General features: G+C 37.7%; 1 protein-coding gene across 5 annotated transcripts; it reads left to right on the forward strand.

Annotated features, from left to right (window-relative positions):
* On the forward strand, positions 1-25,572 carry LOC106173616 (potassium voltage-gated channel unc-103-like). 5 transcript variants are annotated; one of them, XM_013554787.2, is made up of 12 exons: positions 1-508; positions 14,170-14,769; positions 17,595-17,994; positions 18,473-18,672; positions 19,056-19,155; positions 19,569-19,721; positions 21,341-21,534; positions 22,374-22,385; positions 22,814-22,934; positions 23,292-23,558; positions 23,838-24,261; positions 24,812-25,572. In XM_013554787.2, the coding sequence occupies exons 1-12, from the start codon at positions 380-382 to the stop codon at positions 25,083-25,085; spliced, it is 2,874 nt and encodes a 957-aa protein (XP_013410241.2). In that variant the 5' UTR covers positions 1-379; the 3' UTR covers positions 25,086-25,572. The 5 variants fall into 5 exon arrangements, with proteins under 5 accessions (XP_013410241.2, XP_013410242.2, XP_013410244.2 ...); XM_013554790.2 differs by lacking the exon at positions 1-508 and adding an exon at positions 9,299-9,396 and having other exon boundaries at positions 24,812-25,571; XM_013554789.2 differs by lacking the exon at positions 1-508 and adding an exon at positions 11,751-11,903 and having other exon boundaries at positions 24,812-25,571.
* Positions 25,573-26,604: the final 1,032 nt, after the last annotated feature.

The raw sequence follows: 26,604 nt of genomic DNA on the forward strand, positions 1-26,604 counted from the left end.
CGTCATAGACAACATACAAGCACTAAAGCCATCTTAATCAATTCTTCATTTCTAACAACCTATAATTATGTCCCTAGAAACTTGGAATCCCGTGAGATGCGAGACCTTACGCAAGGAATCTTTCTGAAAGAGGTTACTTGAAATGAGAAGTAGATAGCTGGAGCACTAAACCCGTTCAGACGTAGCACAGTGAGCAGGTTGTGTATTCTAGACTACCGCGGCCTGCTTTACTCTGGCACGTCAGGCAGTCGCTCACAGCAGGATCAATACGACACGAACTTAATACATTGCATATGGAACAGTAACGGATCACTGGCACAGGTAAAAACAAACGGAGCTCAGAGTGTGAATTCTACTGCTTAGCCACAAGACTGCTGATATGCCGTCACCGAAGGAAGAAGACGCCCCAGAGCGTGTCCCCGGGCCAAAAGCCGCGGAGGGGTCCAAAGCTACGACCCCTACGACGCAGATTGCCAATGGTGGAACCAGAGCGTTTTTTATTCAAAAGGTAGGCATGAGAACCATCAATGCAGGTGAATATATTGTCTGTGATAGAGAATTATCGAGCTTACTTCAAGGGCCATTCACACGCCTTGGGAGATTTTATTTCAGGAAAGGATCAGTTAACTCGAAGACAATAAACGGTCTTAATTTCATTAATACGATGCAGCCCTCAGGCTGGTATTTTTCTGGTGAATAATGCTCCACATACAAGTTTGCATACTTACGAAGTGACGATCAAAACAACATGCGACATCTAACATCCTCACAGATATTGTAAAGGGCACAATTTCCTGATGTAACGTGGGTAGATAAGTAATCCATTACATTTTTTTTTCTAAACCTGTTATCCACACTTCATGGCATTTTTAATTGTCAAGAGCATAATTGAAAAGGTCACACTCGGCGTCCAGTCCACTTGATAGACAAATTACCTCTGATGACGAGGATTCGGACGCCAAAGTCCTGAGTCTGTGTTTGCTGCTTGTCTCTTGTATTTATTTTAGTATAAGGCTAGTTGATATAACTATAAATGTCATAAGCATTTGTCTTCAAGTGATTAAACAATTGTGCAAGTATTTATCATGCAATTGCATGTTGATATTATATAGAAAACAGTATTCCGCTTGTTGGAATGGTATTGCCTCGATTCTATTGTGTTCTTGATGGTAACGTTGCGTAATTAGCCTTGTAAAAATCTCTATTGTAATATTCAAACAGTGTCCAAAATGCAAGATATAAAAGTTAAAAGCACACAACATGCAACTAATGGTAACACGTTCGTAGCGTTATTAATGAGTTAGAAGGGCGTCACAAACCATGCGAAAGAACAGTGCCTTATTTTCCAATACCGCTATCCTAAAACATCTACTTAGTATCGATCGACTCCGGCTTCTCATGTCATATCAGATACCGTTTATTCTAAACATAATGGCACTATTGTCTTCTATAGTTGTCGTTGTCAAGGCTCCGAATGGGGTTAAGGCTATGACCGGAAGTATCAAACCAGGACACAAGCATGGTGTATTTGTATGAATGTCTTTTTTGGTTCAAGGCTCGACTGGTTAGAATACCTAGATTAATGATTCTTTTTTTCAGATGGAGAACACTGAAAGCTGAGAAATGAATTGAATGAAATTTAAATCACAGTTGCCTATCATAATATATTGCATACTTTTACAAAGTTGATGTTTGGGAACGGTGGTGCAATGTATTTGAATCCACGTAAAATTTTCACAACAGCAGCTGATCAAGAGCCTTCTTTTGAAAACAACGTCCTCATTCTTTCATGACAAGCAAGATCTTCAGTAAATTTGCATTTTGTGGTGAACTTATGTAAGCCATCATTTTGTTAAGTCGCCAGTATTTGATTGATACAAATTCAAACCGAGAGGAATGTTTATGCTTTGAATCATTGAAAGACTGTGGAAACACAAGGAAGAAAGTTTCAAGTATGTTTCCTTTGGGAAATCTGTCTACAAATTAGACATACCATGTAAGGCATATATACATATATGCATGAAACAACCCGCAGCAATACCTCATATTCAAGCATGGTTTAACTTTCAACCTCTTTCAGTATGATGCCCAGATAGTAATGAGCTGAGAGAGATCGCATGGTCCAGAGGGAAATTTCAGTGCAACGCCATCATGTTTGCAATATTCATTAAAATTGGTTTCGTGAGCAGCGGGATTGTCTAAATAATAATTAATGATGGCTCATATACTATCGTACGAGACGAGCTTATTATTTCTGGTCAAAATTATGGGGTGACCAGAAAACTGTCAGTAGTACGAGGTTACGAGGTCTATGCTGACCATATCTCGGAGTCTAGGCGCTTGAATGACACCCAACTCCAATACCGACTCCCTCTCCTTCTTGTCGTCAATTACAAAAAAATCATCACCGAAGGACTTCAACAACCATAGTGCAATCCAAGCGACTTCCACTTTCAATTTGTTTGCCAAAAGCTACGTCATTGCTTCGGCTGGTTACCAACTGATGCCCATTTATGATTTACTCCAGGGGGAGATAGTTTGTCAGTGTTTTATTGCATTCAAGAACATTAAGATGGCGAATACCTTTTCAGACCGAAAAGTTTTTTAAAAAATAGTTTCCATATTTCTGCAATTAATGGTATTTCAGCTGCCACCGACAAGAAAAATACGGATGTTTTGGAAAAGACAAAATGAGAGCGACAGCCAAAAACTCTAAACCATCATTGACTCATTTGTCTTTGCAATTTTAACAAGTAGTGAAGGAATATCCCGGGGTCTAAATCTACAGCTGTCACTATCTGATCAATAGACCTGTGTCTAATTGAATATCTCGACTTGAGAACGCGGGGTGTTGACGTTCTGAGAAGAATTTAGAAGCACTTAGCCGTGTGTGATGGAGACCTCCAGGGTGAATGCTATGGATTCGCGATCGAGATTAAACTGGAATGATTCGGTCTACTTATTAAACGGCGTGCAAACTCGCGCGCATGTTTGCGCTTGTGTATTTTTTCATAGAACCACACTTACATTGTATTCCAGTAAAAATGACTGAAAACATCTACTGCCATTTACCCTTTTTGAACAAATTGAAAAGAAGAATCTTTTAACAACGATCGACTTTTCAGTGCAAGTACTGTAGTCGACCAGACATCCCAGCACCGCCACGACTATGGCTCTTTGAGGTACAACAGATGTATATGTTCTCAACGTCTGGTCATTGCCGTTCTGCTTTTCGTGCAACACGTTTTCAAACAGATCTAAAACGCACTTACATAACGGGGTTAATTCAGTGTGCAATCATCAAATGCGTTTCATCAATATATTTTCAAGAGACTTCTGTCTACTTAATGTACTCGGGGTTAGAGATCAATGACAAATGCACACGAAGCGGTCTGGGAAATTCCATAGAATCAGTATCACTGTTTGATAGAGGTTATGCTTGTATAAACATAAAGTCAAAAAATATCGAACTTATCTTCAAACGAGGGAATGTTAAAAAAAGAAAAAAAATGCGACGGTGCTCTCTTAAATATAGACTTAGACGCTTCATTATCTGCCATCTCAGTTGTTCCGGTAAAATCGATTTAACTAACGGCCCAAGAGTAGATATATATCTTCAAAAGTACATTCTCTTAAAATACGTTCTTCTGTGTACGGATGGCCAAAATGAAATCGAATTTTTGGCCAAATGGATTCCAGGCACGTTTAGGCGAACAGTGCAGTACAGTATTAGATTCAAACCTCAATTTTCCAAACATTTAGATTTCTTTTTATTCTAATTTATCTTTTTATTTCTTTTTATATATAATCATTACATAAGACGCATAGAATTCTTCTTGACCTCTCTTCACATCTTGAAAGGCTGCTGCGTGTCGTAAACAATGTCATCTTTTTGCTTGTTACCCAGCATGACATTTCGATCAAGAACTTGACTGAATATGACAGTACAGCATATCTGACTGTAACAATTTAGGCAGGAAATAAAAATTAGAAGGTTATGGTGGACATGAACAAGAGCATTGAATGCGTCTTCGAAATATAACCAAAAACTTTTTAAAACTGTTAATGAGGTCGCAACATTCTTGTCGAAGAAAGAAATGTATTGAAATGTAACCTATGTCGGCGCACATCTTGTGCTGTTACCATGTTAGACAGACAGACAGACTACAAGAAGATGAATGACACGATTTCATGATAATACCACTGCTGAGGAAACATTGCCAGTAATGGGGAAAAATCCAATGTGCTCATGCATTTCTATGTCCGGTATGAAAATTAAGACAAATGATTGAAATATAAATGGAATTGGATCATAATCATATAATAGCCTTGTTAGCATATGCATGGTATCGGGGCTGTGTTGCCAGGAATTGGGATCTCTAAGAAGGATGCAAAAACACAGCTCTGTGAAGACCCTGATCGAACATCGAATAGAACAACGGTTTCCAGTCTCCTATGATTAGACATGGTATCCGTGTGCAATGATCGATTGCTTACGATGCCATATTCTCATAATCCCGCCCCAAGGAACATATTTGAAACCATTTATGTCTCTAGACATTGCCATACCGGCCAGAACATTAGCAATGTCTTCTATCACTAAGACCTCGCAGTTATAAGGAGGTGTCTTGAGGTGGAGTAAGATAAATGGACTAGAGGTTGTACATGGGAAGGTCGATCGAGTCTAAATAACCTCAAATTGCATAGACAAACTAAATGATAGATTATCATTTGGTTCATTTCAGTATTATATTGCGAAGTTCTAGAAAAGAAAAAGCAGGCACCAGTTGAATGCAATTCTTGAAATATTTTGTGATTAAACGTGGGCGTCTCATAGACATAATAGCAAATGATTTATTTGTTACCCGTAAACAATTAAAAATTTTGTAAACAACTCAGTAAAGGACACTAGCTTAATGTTACAATGTCCGCTGACATATTTTAAAATGTAATTTTGAAAAAAAATGTTTATTTAAAAAAATGAAGACGTAAAATCAGATTAGTGTTTAGAAAATACAATCTATTATGATTTATCAACTTTGTTTTTTGCTCAAATGTGCCAAATAAGCTTCAAATTTGCTCGCGTGAACTCGTTTCTCTGTCTAAGCTTTAGATTGTACGTGATATCTGAATGACTGGGTACTTAGTATATGTCACATAATCAATGTATTGCCATATGCCTGCCAAACCACACCGATATGATATCTGTATGCAGTGATGACTGAACGACTAAGATGCCACGTATAAAGCTGTACGTGTTTCATCGTCACTCGCAAAGTGGATAAGAACAAGGATTCACAGCATGTTAAGATTAAGTGCAATGGATTCATTACTCCCACGTTTTCGTGGCAATGCACTGATCGGGTGCTGATTAATTTTGCAAATTTATCGATTTTAAGTTGCTTCGCACATTATATGAAAGATCACCGGTGAAAAATCCTCCTAGAGGAATTTGTTATATTGGTCTTCCGTGAGTCAGTTATTGTAGACTGCGAATTGAGTGCCAGGCAGGCACACCGGGCACGATGAGAAATCTTTTTTTCTCACGCAAATGTAATCATAATGTCATTATTTCTGGCACTTATTGGATAATGACCTCAATAACGTCTCGTTGCAAAGTTGCTGTATTGAGAAAGCGATTCTTAAGCCACAGATTTCTTTTAATGTGGAGAATAATGAGATAAATACTTCATCAGGAAGAAAAATTTTAAAAATCAGTCGTCTGTCCATTTAGTAGATCAAACGTTTGTCCAACATCTAATTCGTCCGTCTTTGCGTCCGTTCGTTTTATCTTAAAATAAAAGGACAGGCTTGCAATTTTAACATTTTTCGCTTCTCGGAGTTTACCTGCATATTTTATCGGAAACCATTACAAAATAACCAGCCTTTCTGTGCATTTTGAATCCTCGGGTAATGTCTGGGATATCCTTTCTTTAAAAGGGATAAGCGCAAAACCATGTTTTTATGAATATTGTAATAGCCTTAGGAAAACGGCGCACTGATTCTAACATTAAGTCTATAACTGTGTAAGAGAATTAATGTTGGATTCTTTTTCTGCTACACCAAAACCTGACGAAAATGATGTGTTTTTTGCACTATGTAAATGAACAATGCTAGAAAGAAATCTTGCGTCGTAATGTCATTATCAGATAATAATTTACTTCTGTGGAAGTCAAACAACGAGCAAGAAAACGATTTCAGTAAGCCAAACGTTTTTGCAAGTTACGGTTAGAATATCACAAATAATTATGCATCTTGACTCCCTTTATTTATCTAGCCTTATTATGCATTGAACAAAACATGGTAATGGATGTCTTCTTCTGGCCTACATTTTCAGGTTTCATTGCGATTTATTTATCATGGAAACAGCTGAGCGTGCTTAGTTCAGGGATTATAATTCGATTTCTAACACTCTAGTGGATGAGTCTGAATCACACTGGGTATGCTTACCTTAAATACCCTTTGTAAAACATGAATGTCGACAGTCTGTACCATAGAAAGTTTATGACCTCGTTCACAACCAGTTGATCCGGTCCAACTAGTCTGCGGATCAAATATGGCGCCACCCACCTGAAAGCATGCCCCTGCTAGGACGTCGCGCGTTGGGGTCGGGAATCCATTGACAAGTACACGCCATATTTGATCAACTGTTTGTAAACGTGGCCTATATTCGTATCACATCATGTAAAGGCACATACACCATGTATACCAAGGACACTGGTTAGTATATCACTTAATTTGCAAGTACGCTATCTTTAGTTGAGTCATTTTTGGTGGTGGCATAACTCGACGCAGTTACCCTGCTCAGAATAATGCACAAATGGCAATCTTTATGCAAAAATTCACAACTAAACTTCACCGTTCTTATCAAAACTGGGCTTGGCACTGACCTTAAGGCTGCCTATATTGGAACTTTGCGTATTATTGGCGTCAACTATTCAAAATGAAACAAAATTTATTTCACATTATTTTCACTAGCCTTATGTCATATGGTTATGAGTCTTTTAATATTACATTTAGCGTGCTTCATCTGAAGAGAAAACTTATGACATATTCTATTGGTATGAGCTAAGAAAGACTGCTTTTCCACCTTCCCTCCAAACTAAGCGTAAAGATAAAGTATGTTAACTGTGGTTCGAGAGAATAATCCGAGCGAATATTGCTGGCGTTTTTGACCACCACTTAAAACATCAGTCTCACTTCTCCTCTCCTCGCAAGCACTGTATATAGATATGTTAAAAAAACAGTTTCTTAATGTAAGTCGTCCAAACTGCTATTCTCCTTTCTTTCAATGACTTGTCTCCACACCTGTTGTCATTCCAATGATCTTCGCTGCTAAAGCAAGCAAAGGAATATAGTTAAAACGGTAGGCCTACAACGGCATATCTTACTCACATTGTTGATAATTTCCCAATCTCTTTAATTTTGACACAAAAATAAATCACCATTTTACCATTACACGACAGGAACAAAAGATTTAATCATATTTATTCAATTCACTTTATCTCATTGGGTCCATTTCTTTTTACGTTACAGCAATGATATAGCAATGAAACAGATTATTCCCGTGCAAAGGGTCTTGTTGATGCTGAATTATTAGTTTGATCATGCTTCGATACACAGTGTCAAAATTGTGTAACATTTCTATCGGCTGTTATATTATGTAATTTAACGATTCTCTTGTGCCATCTGAGTAATAGCACTTTCATTTCCTGGAACACAATTCTCCATTCAAATCCGATTTCAAAATTAAGGCTAAATCTGTTTTTCTCTAATCTTGAGTTATAACCAGATTCCTGGTTTAGGATACATCTTCTGTACAAATGTTCAAATACCTTCGAAGATAATGCTGCACCAAATAGAATAATTATTTCACATTAGGCTATTACACTTAATGGGAAATAAATGTACTGAAAACCGATTTTTTAGTTTCATTCCCTGTGAATATATGTGAATATCGCTTTTTTGACAAAGCTTTAGAATCATTTTTGTCGGTAAAACGGGCTTTTCAAGAGGAATGTGCAGAGCCCTGTGATAAACATTTAAAAATAATTAACAAATGAGTTGTTTCGCCTCCTCCAGTAAGAGGATTATAGTATTATTTTTCTCATCCATGTCACGGGCAGCAGGCATACCGCTTACGCTTTTCAATAAGTCGGCGTCACAGAACAATGCACAACCGCCTCAACTATCGCAATCACACTGCATTTCCTCAACTATCACAATGTAATCTATACATTTTTCTTTGACCAACACTACAGCGAGGAACAAATTTGCGTCAAGTGAGTTTTATTGCTCATACGTATGAAGATAAAGCACATATTATTCAACGTGCTATCACCGGTCTCAAAAGTAAGATTTTGTGGTTGGGATTTTCATATCTTTATGAGGATCTTCTAGTATGTCATCTAAGCACCTACATGCAAGAAAATATGGTATTCATATTGATTTTATTTACCAAAATTCTGAAAAAAAAACATTAAAATAATCTTCACACTTTAAGAGGAACTTTTTCAAAAATACGTTAACCGTTGAGCACATTTATCTCATCATTCACGTAGAGACAAATTGTTAGTCAAAACGGAAATAAATCACCATAAACACTTTGATGAGCTTAATATGATTATCCAATGGAACATCTCGGGGTTAGCAATCCGGTGGGGCTGGTATCAAAGCTCGTTTGTTTCTTTCGTTTTAAAAACAAGTTCAATCACCGGTGAAATAGAAACCTGCTTCACCTTTCCATAACAAACACTGATTTTCATTACCTTAGAGAAACAACTGCTGGGCAGCGCCGTGCTGAAAAATCAAACCATATGATGAATTAATGTACGTTTATTTTAGGTTACGCTGTGACCCGGGTAAGAACATGATAAATATAAAAATACGGCTTCAGATCCGGCATAATTGAATTTGCATTTAACGTTTTCTTTATTTCACAGGGTAGATATGTTTAAAATGATAAAATGGAGTGTTCTCAGCCTCAGGACCCCCCCTCCCCCTAAAAGAGATCTACCCACAGTGAGGCCATGTTACGGTGTATGTTCTAGAACGTTACCTTAGGCTGGCCAGAGTCACCATCAGGATGATATTACACGTTTATTAACAAAGTTTATTTTCCCTACATTAGGCCGGTAGCAGTGATGCAGTGCGTTGTCGAGGTAATGTATATATCTGTCATTTAACCCATTGATTTTATATGTCGTGTTGTTTGCCTTGTGTCCTGGGACCAATTGTGACACCGAAGCAATTGTCTGTTGAGCTGACAGTTGTAGTGGAGTAATTTATCATATTGGTTTTTTGGTTGAAAGTTGCCATCGGACATTGGGGTTCGTCTGTTGTGGATGCGTTGAAAACCACAAATGATCTGTCTGTGATCTTCTATTGAAATCACTGGTAAGTGCTTTCTAATCTTAAGAATAATTGGGTCCTAAGAATATAAAGGTGTTTTGTCATGTTAGATAAAGCAAGGCTGCCATGATAAAATAGGCAATGCATCTAGTTGTGTAACAGACACATCTACCGAATGTCGGTTCGTGAAGGTGAAAATGTTTTTTTACAGCCAGTGTTAACAGCGATCAATAACGTGCATAGAAAATTAATGGCGCAGTTGCGGAAGGTACTAAAATCATATTATAGGGGAACCTACTGTTTGTAATTATGTATTATCAAAAGTTTTTCGGCGTTTCTCTCTGGGAACAGGTCATTGTTTTTCAAATAATGCAAATAATGTGATTCCCAGACGGGGCGGAGATCCCGCCCTAACCCCTCGTTGCCATGATGATTTTAGAAATGGTGTAGAATTAGGCACCGACTGGATCCTGGATCTTTTGTTCTGTTGCTGAAAGAGTTGGAGCACTACACCCGCCGTATTTTACGCCTTGTTAATACTGACTATATCTGTAACAATTAACAAACCAGGGGATTTCTTGTTTTCAGTCTGTCGTAATACAAATCTAGAATACATTAATTGGATCTTAGCAAATTTCAATATGGTTAAGCGATCTGAACTCGTAATCATTTATAATTAAACTGTTCCAAATGTCATATAGAACCAAAATGGAATTCCATCCTATATAAAAGCATGCACATATACCCACATCCATGCGTTTTCCGTGTGTATTGAGCTTCTTACAAGAGTGGGTTTAATGTCGACTGTGGTTCACAGTACTTGCTGTCTCCTTCGAGAGACGCGCTCACTTCGCCCTTTAATGAAACTAGATAATGAAATTTACTTTCCATTTTGAACTGCTTCATAAATCTTAATTGGAAGAAAATCTAATAGAGCATAGGCCAGTGGGTATTGGATATGGCACCACACTGTTTGAGTAATAGCCCTATAGGTCGCAAAACGCTGCAGATCGACAGTCCGACTGACGCCAGTTCAAAGATCACGGGAGATTCACTTCAGAACTGATTTTTTTTTTCTGGAAGATGGATCGGTATTTCATTTTTTTAGTCAATGTCTTGATAAAGGCTGTGAAAAAAAGCTATTTTCTCTTCTTTTCAATCTCATAACTGGCATACACTGATAGATTGGAGAAATTTTCAGATAAAGGAATCACAAGATTCCCAATTATGGATGTGGAATCTTATATCTTACTTCAAAGAAAGAAGTTTCACAATTATCTTGCCTAACATTGTTCCATGTTACAAATTGGAATAGAAAAAAGTTACATATATTCTATAGCTTACTTTGAAATACATACATGAGGAAGTATGCAATACATATCCTTTGTCTTTTTATTGCATAATCTCAACAAATACTGGCACGTTTGGTCATGTCCTTTGTAACATGTGCTTATAAATATTCAATAAACATTATAAACATATAATTATTATCACAATTCTACTGTACATAAACCCCAATTTTAATAAACACAAAAACTGCTTTTAGAAACAAGACAAATTCTTCTAAATATCATGTAAATTTACTGTCATGCTACATCCTTGGAACCATTCATCATCATCATTTAAGGTTATTTCAAGCCTCGCGGTTAAACGTAGGCTATATGCGTTAATAATCCGGGATAGGCCTATTTGGACTTACTATCCTACCGGCTGGTGATTTTTCATCTTTTTTAGACTCCATTGTTACTACAAATTATGTTGTATATTGTTTTTGTTTCATAGTGGTTTAATTAGGCACTACAGAGATCTTTATCCGAAATCAATTCGGCTGCGCACGCTGCAGGCGTTTGATCAATGACTGGCTCCGCGCCATGCTCTGAGGAGACGGGACTGCTGTGGTATCGATGTTGCACTCAAGCCACTACACAGAATCTTGATTTCATTACGAACAGAGCCATGCTTCGTTATACAACATTATTGGCTTAGGCGCTATTCAACTACTAATTTAACTCAGCGCGTATCGAGCAGATTTGTTTGGGACACTGCTTTTGAGTCATTGCTTGATAAAACAGCATTAACGTATTTTATTCATCTGTAGATTTACAGGATCATATTGATGGTTTTACAAATTGGCAAAGACTTAAGAAGACAAATTGCCTGATCGGATTTTAAAGACGATAATAACATTACCAGCATCATTCTGGCAAAGTTGATTTTATTCTTTTATTAAGGTTTTTTTTTTCTTATTACTCTTTAAATTTGAAATTTTCAACAAGAAAACATATCGCAACATACGGTTTGTAAGTCAATGTGCGGCAATATGATTTTTTCATGGACATGATACTTAAGGGCGTCGACCACCGCTTCTGTCTCCTCAGGCAACGGGGACGGAGAACGGAATCGGCGAAAGGTTCTATATCGATCTAAGATTGAAAATAGGACATTGAGGAGTTTTCAACGGTCTTAATGGCCTGTTTGTTCCAAGTAAGCTGATTGTTCAGATTGGACTATAAGGGGGTTTTCGAGAGAAGAGTTAAGCGCACGAGAACAGGGTAAGATGCATGTGACAATGATGCGGTATGCTTGGTGTAGTGTTATCTATTCTGCATCAATGATGAAGACATATGAATGTCGTGCTATTTCCATGATTTCTAGTTAAACGTTTTTCTTTCAATGTCAATTAAAGGGGAAATACTTGCATTTATATTTTTAAATATATATATATGTAGTTTTTTTACAATCTTGTTTAATACAATTCTAAATTCTCATATCTTAAAAGTAGGGGTTTCTACGTTAACAAGGAGTCAACGTTCCATGACAATAAAGATGTATAGTGTCAGTGGCTACTAAAGAAGCCAGCTAAACACTAGGAATAATATTGTCCTTCGTTATTAATCGATTAGGTAAATGTCGCAGTGGTTCTGTTTGAATACATCTTGATGATCAATGAGACTGGAGAGCGGACTGTTGTCGGAGGTTATTGCCCACTAGTCATGTGGAGGAGCATACAACCTTGAAATAACAAATGTCATTGCGGACTCTCTCTCTCTCTCTCTCTCTCTCTCTCTCACACACACACACACACACACACACAGACAGACACACACACACACACACTCAGACACACACACACTTAACTTAACTAGACGCACCTACAAGAATGCATGCACACACCCGAAAGCATATTCGAACGCACTTTAACACAAATGCACACACGACTAAATCTATCTATCTATCTATCTATCTATCTATCTATCTATACGCATTATATACCACCTAGTTATCCATTGCAAATGAAATTTATAACCATATGGATAGCGGCATATCGGTAGCTTGTCGTTGTATTGTGTCCAATAGCTACTGTGACCTTAAACTCTTTAGTATGGGTTTTTGCTAAATTCGTCTTAAGCTGTCCGTTTTCTCCTAGTTATGTACAGTATAGCTTATTCACATCTTCCTTTTGGTGTTCCTTTGTCGCATATACTATTTCCAAAGATTTCCCTAAAAAAATCGGCTTTGTCCTTATTTACCATCAATATTGATATTCGTGTATAAAATAATAAATAGATTATGCATCCCCTTCCCCCCCCCCCCAAAAAAAAAAGTTGCAAGATGACTTTCTAGATCTATAGACAGAGACTATGTGGCTGTATTGTGTCTGTGTGCGTGTACGTGTGCGTGCGTGTGCGTGCGTGTAAACTTTTCATTTTTCACACATTGACATTTTCAAGGTGTGGCCTTGAAGTTCCATAGTCCCCTGAGCTAGTTTATTATAAGGATGCAAGTGCCATTTCTAATGGACAGGATGGTCTTGTAACGAAATTACATCTTGTGATGGTCATACCGCGTGAGTAGGAGCAATGTTATATTACGATATTCTTACATTGTTTCTTTATCCATTTCAAAAAATTCACCCGTCTAACTTAGCACTTGTCAAGTGCATAAAATAGTCCAGTCCAGGATCAGTAGTAACGGTGTGTGAAGCCCGTTCATGTCGATAGTTTAAGCCTCTATCAAAACTCTGAGAACATAAGATCATAATTGATCCGCATAATGCCTTGACACTTCAAAAGCTGCTGAGTTATCTACTTGAAGCAAACGCTACACTGGCATCTCATTGAACTATCCTCTAAGCGCGGCTAACCTTTGTTAAAGTCAATGTTGAGTTGCAGTATTACAGTCCCAATCGAAAAGGCACTTTCCAACACTGAAATTGATATTTACATATTATCTTATTGCCTTTATTACAACCCAATATGCTTGGGACCTTAAAAGTACAAGTGCTACTAGTATACCAATAACCGCCTGCATGTATGTCAGTGCCCACTAGCATATGACATATAAATAACCAGTAAAAACTGCTTTGCTGTTGTATAGCAACGGATTATCCCTGGGGATACACGGGGAAGTGTAGATAACAGATTCGACCATAGCATGTATGTGGTGTTAATGAGCCGGCTGTCAGGGATTGGACCCAGGGGATTAAACCCCCAACCGAGGGGGGGGGGGGCGATCTTGAAATGCCGGAAACGGGACGTAGACATATCAATAATTTACAACCGTTATATGTACTAATGCAGCGCAGTGGCACTTTCCACGAACACAGTAAGTTTTATCGACAGATTTGAAGTGATCTGAAGTGGAGCTTTGAAAACGCCATTCTTAGCACTGCTGAATGATGCCTTGTCTGAAGTGAATTTACTTTTAATTTGCCATTGTTGTCTTTAAAGCGACGACTGTTGCAGAGAGGCGTCCCAGTATCATACGCTATTTGCCAGTTATACAATGTAATTTAATTGATCCCTTGTACCTTTGCAGGCGAAAAACAAGTTCATCATGCTGAAGGTTCTGAAGCAGTTTCGGGGCAAGGACACTGCAAGACAAAATTCAGAGGAATCCGACAAAACGCGTCGCCAGAGTAAATTGTCATCTGAAACCAAGAGTCCAAGCACGGATGATGACCTCGAAGATTCGGAATATAACCCAATGTATAAATTACGAGATGCCAGACAACGAAGCACACGGAAATGTATCATATTGCATTATTCGCCGTTCAAAGCCGTTTGGGACTGGATCATTTTGCTGTTGGTATTGTACACCGCTGTCTTTACGCCGTTTACGGTAGCGTTTCTCTTAAACGAGGACGAAAGAAAGATGCAACAGAACCATGCTCCTAAAACACGAGAGAGAAACGCAGGAAAATCTCAAGCTGAACCTTTGGTTATCATCGACCTCTTGGTTGACATAATGTTCATCGCCGACATTCTAATAAATTTTAGAACCACTCACGTCCACAATGGAGAAGTGGTCTCCGACCCACAGAAAATTGCTAAAAACTATCTGAAAGGCTGGTTTATCATTGATGCCGTGGCCGCCATTCCATTTGACTTGCTTCTGTTTGGCTCAGGCACTAGTGATGTAAGTGTTACATATTTGAATGCATGTGTCATGTTTGCGTAATTGCACGCGCTTGCATGAAACATTTAATTAAATTTGTCTTTGCTTTAAGCATTTAACAATAGCTGGAAAATCAGGTAAGGTATTGCCTCCACAATACTCATAAGACGGAACATTGTCAGGCAATTATACGATTTGCTTCAAACGTATTGATTCCATTAACAATTTATCCATCTGCCATATTACAAGTACAAGTTATTTTAAAATATCTCAAGTCAGTGGAGAGTTGTGAAAATACCTTTTTTTAAAGAAAACCAAAAAGATAAAAAATTTATATATAAAGGCATCAAATTTCATGCTTAGACAAAACATTTTCGAGGAAAAATCATGAGACAGTAGCCTATCTATTGTGCAGCACGATAGAGGTGTAACCGAGAGAGGGTTGCAAACGAAACGTGAATTGTTTTGTTTCCTCTGTAAGTTTTACGGGCAGCCGTGACTGATTCAATAGGTTCTTGATATAGCAACTGCAGTATATTTGGGTTTATCTCTTATAGCGCTAAATTCATACTTCTCCAACATCAAGACGCACTGTTCTATTTCACCAGCCAAGTTTACCGTTTGGTAAGTTGATGGAGCTAACAAATGCAATCCTCCAATTCTAGTCCCAACGCAGCTATTTCCAACCGCTGGCCAATTATTTGGAACGCTGAAGTAAAATTGCTGCATGCCCAATCCATACTTACACTATTACGCGTTCGTACATAAGTACTCCCTGTAGACTGAGAGCAACGTTAAGCGACATTGAAGGTGCCTCATCTGGTTCGGAAACTATACCAAACAATGTTTTATGATTTACTAAATTAAGCCAGCAAGATGGGTTACCAAATTTAAAGCACACAATGGCTCCTTCTAGACCCCATCAAGAACAGACAAATGCCAATTGTAATTTTCAATCCCTTTTTATCTCAAGTGTGTTTGAAAAATATCTCAAATTTGTCTTTGAAAATAAAAGGGCAAATATTGTTAGTTGAAATATTGTTTAATATTGCAATTCTACTCCAAGAGAAAGGTAAAACACACGAATACGAAAATGCCAGGTATAGCATGTCTGTGTTGTAATATCATCGCAACTTCAGCGAAATAGAAGAGAGTAAGCATAAAAAATAGACTAGTATTCGCACGCCTTCAGATGGTCACCTACACTTTGGCAAATATCCCAGGACGTAGTGGTTTGATTGTTTAACTTGCTGAAAACACGGACACTCGAGGGACAATGTGCATTATTCAAAAACAATCAGCAGTTAGATATTAATATCACGTTTCCTCTTGAGACCTATAAAACACTTGGAGTCAATACGAAACCCTTTTACTTAAACAGATACTGGAATGGGATAGAATTGAACATTCAATATTTACTTGGTTATAGAAATACAATTGCCTCCCTTTTTAGCCAGTGCCAATATGACGTTTATCAAAAGAGACGTTTTTTCTCTCGTGGTTTGCTCAAGTTGACACACTAAAATATTCTTCTTCCCAGCAAAGCAAACTTGAGCTAAAAAAATATTCATTATACCTCAAGCTTTTTGTGTTACATCTGTTGTATTGTATGTATATTGTCATATGGAAGATAATCTCGTCTAGAATCACTTTGGAAAGAGGTAATTGTTGCCCATAAGCCGCTTATAACTCAAACATTGAATTTGACGCATCGATTTGCTCAGCTAAATGGCCAGACATTAATCGAGCTGGATATGAAGAAGCACATGCTGCTGACGCTGATAAGGCGACAAATTTCCCTGACTTCTAACGAGCAGGCCCTCCAAAGTTTCGGCACTTTTACTGAAATTATATAACAGAAAATTGGCGTTGGTGAAAGCAATTGCACAGTAATCACATTGAAAGAGACGTGTTATGTAAAAGTGTTAGTTCCACCCAGCAGTTAATCACCATATAAGGCAAGAACACCCAAGTATAGGTTTTTACGTTACAAAATGGCATTGTATTTGAATTATGAGGCAAGAACGTCCTAGCATAGTTTTTTTTTTTTTTTTACATTTTTTGAACTATGAAAGTTTGTAATCACAACGTTGATCAAAAATGGAAAAAAAAAACGTATGCTGTATTTTATTCGAAAACATCAGTTTTCTACGAAATTTATATATTTATTAAGACAAACTGTCGTATATTATTCAGCATGCTATGTCAAGTGACGATTTGAGCCATCGCAGTGCAGTGAGTATAAGCTGAGAGTGCGTTTTATTTCCCGTCAAAGTTTCATTTTCAGATATACACTGACTAAGCCCTTAAGCAATATATTTGAGTCGTAGCACAAATCGACACACATGAAACCATTAATAGCACTTTTCTTTATGTGATCATCATATTAGACACATAAGTAAAAAGTTACGTAGTTGGACCAACACAAGACAGCACATAAAGGTTCGCGCAAGTAAATAAAAATGGAGTATAAAATGGACCATAAACAAGCACTGCCCGATAATTTTTATGCATATGAGTTGATTCCTTGACCACTGCTTGAAAACATCGCAATGTTTGACAGCACAGCTTGAAATACGCCTTTATGTTGGACCTTTGTGAATTATAATGGCTGCAGAAATACCTTCAAAATGACGTCAAAGTACATGTAGTATACTTGTATATCGGTTAAACGGCTTAGTAATTTTTTAAACTTTACTTTTTGTTTAAAATACATTATCGTATATTCATCTCCTCATAAATTTGAAATAATTCTTTTTTTCTTGGAAAGAATTATTTATATTTTTCAGGAGACCTTGGAATTTCTTTTCCGTACGGTTTTAATCATGCTAAACGTCTAATTTCAGACCATGACCATCACTGGCGTTCTAAAAACCGCGAGACTGCTGAGATTACTCCGCGTTGCCAGACGCATGGACCAGTATTCTGAGTACGGTGCTGCTGTGCTGCTTTTGATGATGGCACTGTTCACGCTCATTGCCCACTGGCTGGCTTGTATATTTTATGGCATTGGATATGTCGAAAGACCAACATTAAATGAGCCTATATCATGGCTAGATACACTAGCCGATAAAATGCAGACGCCATATCTAAAAAATGATACAACTAGTGGCCCAGATATCACATCTCGATACATTACTGCACTATATTTTACCCTCACAACGCTCACGAGTATTGGATTTGGAAATGTAGCGCCAAATACGAACGCCGAGAAAATATTCGCTATATTTGCCATGATGGTTGGATGTAAGTATATGTGTTATTGTTATAACAACTTGCTCTTATAAGAGCAAGTATATAGTCATTTTATAGGGTAACAATGCTTTCTTCCAATAATACACAAAGCTTATGTTTTCTTCTTTTTTCAGAGGTATAATGTATGTGCAAAGCAACGTACTATTGCAAAGTAATAAGAATTAGATATTCAACTTCTTTTCTTTCACGGATTGTCATTTTTTGGTTAGTTTCAAACTACCTACAGCATTGCCATCAAACCATTGTATAAGGTGAATAGACGGACGTTTTTCCAAGAAACGCCGCTCTTTAGCTTAATGCGTTGAATTCTAGTTGACTCGAAATGATATACCACCTTGGGCGATTTCCGTTTAGTTTATTGAAGAACTAAATAGAACCTTTTGTATCGTCAAAGAATATTGCATGTTATCATGCTCAAATGTTCCCGCAATAATGAAATACTAATGAATTCATCAATTCTTCATCATAGCTCTCATGAGCGCTGCCATCTTTGGAAACGTTTCTTCCATCATGCTGCGACTTTATCAAGGAACAGAAGAATTCCATGAGCGTTCCGAGAGCATAAAAGAGTTTATCAAATTCCACAACATCCCTAAACAGTTGGCAAACAGGCTTCAGGAATCGTTCCAGCATTCGTGGACGTACACCAATGGAATTGACATGCAAAGCGTAGGTTTATCATCTCCATGCAGTCTTCATTATAACAGAACAGGAACGTATTTTACTGCGTGTTAGTGGGGACGCTAATAACATCGCAATTTGACAAAGGAGATGTCCTTCCTTTCTTGTCGTGTTGTTTCAATCCTCAGAGTATTCTTTCTAAGTATAACAACAGAATAACATTTAAACAGAAAGTTTTTGGAATGGCTGTTTTATCAGCGACATGTTTTTCCTCGTGAAATATTGACCTTTTAATTGCAAAATATGCCTTATTTTCGGCTTGTTCAACGCTGTAGAGAAACGTAACATTTTACATTGTGAGAAACAAATATATTTTTCCATGGATTGTATTTACCTGATGTATGACATAATGATATATCCTTATGTTATAGGTATTGAAAGGTTTCCCAGACTGTCTGCAGGCAGACATATGTCTTCATCTTAACCGGAATCTCCTGAATAGTTCCGCAGCATTTCGAGGCGCTAGCCCTGGTAAAACTTTGTTTGCGTATTGGCCAACCATGCAGACCCATCGATGCAGATAATTTTACTGCATCGATGTCGATGAAATCACATAAAACCATCTGCCGCTTTGGATATACTGTACATATATTTAATGCACACGATATTGCTTTATTTGGTCAGCCTTTGGGTCTCCAACTCTATTGTTTAAAAGTAAAACTGTTTAATTAATTTAAATTTTATTCCGAAATTTATTTGAATTTGATCAATACAGTAACAATCTTTCTAGAACCATAAAATACGTGGAAAACATTATCACTTCAGAGCAAGAACTGAAATGAATTTCAAAATTGAAAAGTACATGCACTGGCTTGTTGCCATTGGTGCATAATTTGAGATAGGAACTAAAAAAAAGTTCCTGTGAATTTTGTATTTAATTACAGGTTGTCTTCGAGCATTGTCGCTTAAATTTCGCACTACGCATGCGCCTCCTGGAGACACGCTGATTCACCCAGGGGACATATTGACCTCCATCTACTTCATAGCAAGAGGATCCATTGAGGTCCTGAAAGATGACATAGTAATGGCAATTTTGGGTAAATATAGCCTTTTTCGATCGTATAAGTATTTGGCACATTTGGTTCAAATGAGCGTGAAAGTTATCAAGTCTGTTATAGTAGGCCTAAAAGTATTTTTCAGACAAGTGAAAGATTCCGATTATTAATTTGATTTTTTGGGTGTGTCACTAAATACCGAAATACAGTGAAGTACACGAAATACAACGAAATACCACATTAAGATTATTTTAAACGTCAAAACAATTGATTCTGCACCCCGAATTACGTTTGTCTTGAACTCAACATAATATTTATTTGTAACGGAGAAATATGTTCACAGATTCTGAGTTAGGAAAGAAGTGGGCGTTCACACTGTCCGCCTACTTCCGTCGCAGCTGCCAAAAAAGAAAAAAATCACTGTACTGACTCGATCGGCAGACAAACATCATGTTGCCTTGAAGACAAATGTATTTTGGGGTGCATAATAAAGTTTCTTAAGTTTAAAGTAATCTTAAGATGGCATTTCAAGGCATTTCGTGGTATTTGGTTTTTGTATTTTTCGCATTTTTGCGTATTTTGTGTCTATATATAGGAATGGGATCCTGGCCGGCTTGGAATTGGGCACTGGCCGGCTACACAGTGGCACGTATAAGCACGAGTCAGTGAGGGAATTTCAGCCAGTCAGGAAGCTGTCTGAGCAATTGCACTATAATCAGCGGCCTTTCATCTGGCTTAGAAAAAAACAATAGAGTAGACTCTTTCATGCCTTTCAATATCAGAGAACCACAATAGAATGAGCTCTCTACGAGCTTCGCACTCAAATATATATGAGCCCAAATACAAATGGCATGGTGGAATTGGCAAATGTAATAGAGCTTAATTGCATATACTTTCCATAGTCTAATGGAACCGTTTGTCTTTTATCCTCTGTTAGTGAATACATTCGCTCTGACCAAGTTAGCATGTTCTATGAAGAAGTACAGAAATATAGCAGCACTTAATACATCATTTATGGCTTTTGGCTAAAATCGATCAATTGCTTTCTGTTTTCGTGTTTGCTTTTCTAAATCACACTAACAGAATAATGAAAGCATACTGATGCCATTAACAGAAAGTGAATTAAAACGTTATTTGGGAATGGCCGTCTCCTGTGCCTTGTTATTTTTTTGTCTGCCTTGACTTTTTTTAATCAAATGTGAAAATGAATTACTGAAATGTATTTGTTTTACATGTTATTACTATCGGGACCACTTTCAGTTGCGTTGACAGCTTTTGGATTGCAGATAACAGGCCGGTGCTGGCTTAATCATACATCGGCATGCATTAAGGGGACCATTCCCAGACCCTATCCCACTAACTGTGGGTCGATCTATCTCCAAACTAAACTGCTAAACTGCAATCAACTTAAGCGGCTTAGATGTCTGTCACGCTTACTGAAGCTGCTAGGGCGTGCCAGACATCTAGACCGCTTTAGCTGAAAGCGATTTAGCTAGAAACCACTTGGAACGGGATCGATCCTGTTAGATCGATCTAGGTATGGAAACTCAGTCTAGCATTATGATCTCTCTCGTTTATTAAAACTGGCTATGCACCTTTTTTGTGTGACTAAGAGCATATGGTTTCCTTGACAGATTCCATATTTATGCTAATTATTACAGGAAAAGACGACATTTTCGGCGAAGACGCCAGTAACTTTTCCACCTTGGGCAAGTCCAACTATTGCGTCAGGGCTCTGTCCTACTGCGACCTCAATAAGATTGATATCGATGAGCTGCAAGGAATCCTCAATACATACCCAGAATTTACCAAAAAGTTTGTTAAAAACTTCCATGTCACATTTAATCTGAGAGACGTAAGTAGATTTTTTAATTATCTTATTTTGATAGAACACTTGTTTCCACTTCATATATAATTGTGTTTGTCCGTAAGATGTTTAATGGAGCATCTTGTCACATTTACGCTGGAGCATGAATTTAAAAAGTCGGTATATTTACAAACATTGTCAATTGGTGCTTTGTGACACGGTTCTGACTAGAAATTGGAATCTTCTAAAACAAAGAACATCCAAATATTTACAGGACTATTGCTATGCTACCATAACTAAAACGTAAATTATACCTTTCCGTGCTGTACGTCATTGCTTTGCACAATACGTGTCACATCCGTTTTCTCTAACACAATCAGCTCTCATTTAGTGCGCCTTTTGCGCCATTCTGCACAGAATCCAATTCGTCTTTACCATATTCTTTGATTCTAAAACAATCGACGTGCATATTTTTGTCTTTAAGTGTTCGCGTATCTCACACCCACTTGTTCTGTTACCCATCTCCACTCATCATTTAATTCCCTGCTGTCATCTCCTCTTTGCATTGAATGTCTCAGCTTCTGCATAATTGCACCTACTTGACACCGATGTGTTCATCAAAATGCGTCAGTTTACCAAATACCTCCTCAATTGCACCATGTCATATTTATTTGTACTTTATGATAATATGATAAAGCTTTCTAAATGTACATGTGCCACCAAAGCTTGCAGTTCCTTGCATGTCATTATATGTTGTGTAGTATGCCAACAGCTGTCGATGTAGGCGTGTTCCTTTTTGTTCTTTGAAATGATTCTTTAAAATGTCAGACAAACTATGTATTTCATATCTAATGAGGACTTTCCACCGTTTATCGTTACGCATCCAGCCGAGTGCCACGGTAAGCGGAATAGTATGATGGACATTTTTGGTCTGTTTTAAAATGGCGCCTTCTTCTGTCTCTTTAGAAAACAACACCGGGATTATAATCGTGGCTTTAAAATATATGGTAGAAATTGTAAAAGGAAAGAGCACGAAAGTATATTAAAAACATTCGCTCTTTCTGTCTTCAGTATAGGCACAGAGTTTGTTTTTTGAAATGGCTATTCGTTATTGTATGTATTTGCAAGCTTATGGAGCATTATTGTAAAAACTAACAAAGTACCTTACGCAGAGAAGTAAGTCCCTTAAGTCTGTTGTATTTTTCATAGGGCCAATACCTCCACTGTACAGTGTAGATTTACAAACAGTAGTTTGTCATACATGTTTATGAAACCTAAATACAAATGCACAAACGAACAGATCGTAAACATGTTTCATATTTAACAGGGGCAGTTATTAAAGCAGAGAAAATCCGGGAAGTTTGACGAACAAACCCTTCGTTTCATTCGCCAGAAGAGACCTAAACTCCAGTGCAGAGGAAGACCATCGGATGCAGATACCCGCGGAGGTAGGAACAACTTTTTTCATACCGTCCTCTTTCATACCCAGTTGGTTTTAATAATTGGATGAATTTTTATTCCGTTTTCCCGATATTTGAACCATCACCTGGAGACATCAACTATATTATTTGATCGATACACTTAGAGTGGATCTCAATACAAGTGCAATGATAGCACATTTGTCATTTTTTCATGATTTGCCACGCCAGTGGAACACTCGCTAAGAACGTCTATGTCATTCTAAAATACCCGTGTAATTCATAGCAATCTTGTTTCTGAAACAAATGTAAGATCAATATTCATTATTCTATATATTTTAAGTACCGCACAATAGAAATTTGACTCAGGTTTTATATTCACCAAAGGTGCTCCTGGAAGACAACGATTTGGAGTTAGAAAGAAGATCCAGAACGCTCATGAACGACATGCAGCTCGCGTCGCAAGAGGTCACCTCCGCTCCACGAGCAGAGACAAAACCCAGGCATCCATTGCAGAGTCAAGTGACGAAGAGGAACCCAAGATACTCGAGCTCTCCACGCAAAGATCCACTGATATTCAAGGTACTGCCACCGTAGGTCGGTACCGGAATAAGAAAACCAAGAGGGATGCGTTTAGGCGGAGCTCTGTGCCTGGTATTTATTCATTTATTGTACCTTTATGTAAGGATTTTGGCATTTCTTTTCGGCGAGTAGTTTTAGTCATTCTTTGACAGTGAGCTTAATCAGTAAGCTCAATCTGGACATGACAAGTTTTGCAAGCATAGTTTCTGTATCTCTGGTGGGCATTCGCAAATGCAGTCAGTAGTAGACTCATTTCTGGTGTGAGTATTCATCTAGTTTTTGATGTTCATATCTAAACAGGTCTTTCACTAATTTCGAGTGTTACAGTATGCCTTTATTTCAATATTACAGGTGTGGCTTTCTCATCATTAATCATGCCTGCACATGTGAGGCAACGTCGAACGAGCCAGCCGGCCATACTTACGAGCGCCCTGCAGGAACCACCCCAGAAGGAAGCAGATATACCTGTATTGGCTCTTCCTCCTCCAAGTCAGCCGATATCTGCCAGCGACTCGGCAGCACTGGAGCAGGACAGTGGCGTTCCCCTCACTCATCAGTCTGGCGATTTGCCACTTGGTGTTTCTCACGAAAGCTCGTCATCTCTGGTACCAAAATCCAGCGTTTCAAGCGTTGGACCATTGCATCCGACCTCAGCGCCGTCAGACTACGTCATACAGCCACAGCCCGTACAACAGGTGCCAGCAGAGCCTCACCACACACAGGGGCAAAAACTGACCTGGGCAGAGGTGGACACTAGGCTAGATCATCTTACTAGGTATTAAACACCGCTATCTTTACATGTTGTTCGCGAACTTGCAATGAACAAGTCGCCTGTCGCCTATATGACAGTATGTAGCCGTGACCAGTATGTCAAAGATCTACCAAGTTATTCTTAGTTCTATTGTACTTTGAACTGGATGCTACACTAACTTACATAGTTCAGATCACAAACCTTTCTGGATATATGGATTATTAGTTGATGGAACCTTACATTAATTTCATATTTTAAGGCATTCTAATCTAGAAGGATAAAAACTTAAATAGATATTTTGTAGCACGGCGGAAACGCATTTATTATTTTTTTCAGCTAAGTTTTAAAAGTCATGTTGCCACGAAGCAAACTTTGATATCAACTTACTGTGTATGAATTTACTAAAAACCATCCCTTACTTAGTTTTAAATAAAAAAATTCTCCTGAACTGCTCCTATTCGTATTATATTGTAATACAGGTATCGCTTTGGTGCTGTAAATATCAGTGCACGGTAATACTGCTTTAGGTAATTTTCCTTTAAACTTAAATTTGATTTTTTTTTGTATATTATAGGAGGATGAAAGCCTTCGAGTATAACCTCACTTCAACAGTGGACGCCATACTGGAGGTGCTTGGCTACGACCCTGCAGTCATTCGACCGCTCTATCAGCAAGGCGTCATGGGAAGCGTTCCCCCTGATACAGGGACGCTTACGCCCACGGACGCCCGTCACGATGTTATTCTGATTAGACGGACCCATTCAGATAGCACTGTTATAGCAGCGCCAGCACCATTTGATCAAGTTGGAGATCAGACGGGAATACAGAGGGCCATGACGGCCCCTTAATCTGTTGAACGAATATATTTATTACCTTCACAATTGATGGTGTGCATAACCTATTATTTTTTTCATTTTGGAAAAGATGTGGGTAAATGGGTAAACTGTTTCATTCCAAAATCGCCTAAGAAGACGGTGGTTGTTTATACATCTATTCCAAGAACTCTAACGAGTGTTCGTCGGTTTAACGTATATGGTCCTAATTTTTATTTATCTATATTTGTCAATCATCATATAATGCTTGATTGCTCTTAGACCTAAATACCCATGTGATAGAGACATTTTCTTTTGAATGAGTCCTCACCTGACCAAAATATAGATGCAGTGGTCTGCGTGGATTGCAAGTGATTTAGAACAAAATTTATATAGATCTATTATAAAATCAAACATGTCGTTAACCATACTGCAAGCGAATAAATATATATGTATATATGTATAATTGAAAAAAAAAATCATTTGGTTTTAGTTGCTTTAATCCCTTTTCGAAATTATTTGGGCTACATACAGCATAGAATTTGGACATGGCCTATGTATACAATGTATATAGTGCTAAAAAGAAAAATAGAGCGTGTCAGAACGGCAGAGAAGGAGAAAAACGCGTAAAAGATTGCAGCAGCTGCATTTATATGCAATATGAAAAATCATTTTAAATCTTAATGCACAAAAAGGTCCTTTTTTAGGCGAAAGCACGTGTTTTGTTGACAAGAGTGCAATATATAGCCATTTTTCTCTATGATATGGTTGTGCATCTCTTCTGGTTGCACGTGTTGGTGGCGCCATCTTTATTGATAACACCCTTGGAACCATGCGTATACCCATTTACCACACCTTCCATTCATTTTATTCCCTAGTATAGGCACTTGTTAATGTTCTGCTATGGGACTATATGCTTTACTTACTAGGTAAAAACGTCAAATTAATTTTGTTTTATACGATGAGATATTGAAACAGAATTAACTTGGTTCATATCACTTGATTAGACACTTTGCGTTTGACGAGAAAGGAATGATATGCGACTACCTAAACTTCTGCATGTATATATTTAATGACTTATAATACACAAACCATTGTAAGTGCAGCTCACATATCACCAGCTGTTAAAAAATATCAAAGAGATCAAAAGAGCCTGCCTTGATGAGAATCGATACATTTTGCAGTAGAACCACGTTAGCACGAAGTAACAAATATCGTATATGTCTGAATCTATGTCAGAGGTCACAAGAGTGATCGGCAGAGCATGCTAATAGTCTCACACTAGTCTTTTTTAACTTTGAACATAATTAAAAGAAATCATTTAAAGGAATGAAAAGTTTTCCATGATATTTTTCAGCAAAATTGCGACGGTATACTTGTTCAAATAGAATCATTATCGATTTCCCCATTTGTTTGAATTAAAAAAAAAAACACACTTATGAGAAATGTGCTTTTGGAAACATATTCGCTGTAGTATAAAGGTGTTTTGTCTTATCAAATGATTTCCTCGTAAATTGCTAGAGAATCCAAACTACATCTTTTGAGAATAAAATTA

This window comes from Lingula anatina, chromosome 2 (assembly GCF_051362555.1).
Source record: "Lingula anatina isolate TDL-2025a chromosome 2, LinAna3.0, whole genome shotgun sequence".
NCBI classification, from domain to species: Eukaryota; Metazoa; Brachiopoda; class Lingulata; order Lingulida; family Lingulidae; genus Lingula; species Lingula anatina.

Excerpts from the sequence above, each read along its gene's own strand:
- LOC106173616 (XM_013554787.2), top strand. The coding sequence starts at position 380 with ATGCCGTCACCGAAGGAAGAAGACGCCCCAGAGCGTGTCCCCGGGCCA. Across the intron at positions 18,673-19,055 it reads ATGGAATTGACATGCAAAGC|GTATTGAAAGGTTTCCCAGA; the intron begins GTAGGTTTATCA and ends CTTATGTTATAG. Across the intron at positions 24,262-24,811 it reads AGGCTAGATCATCTTACTAG|GAGGATGAAAGCCTTCGAGT; the intron begins GTATTAAACACC and ends TGTATATTATAG.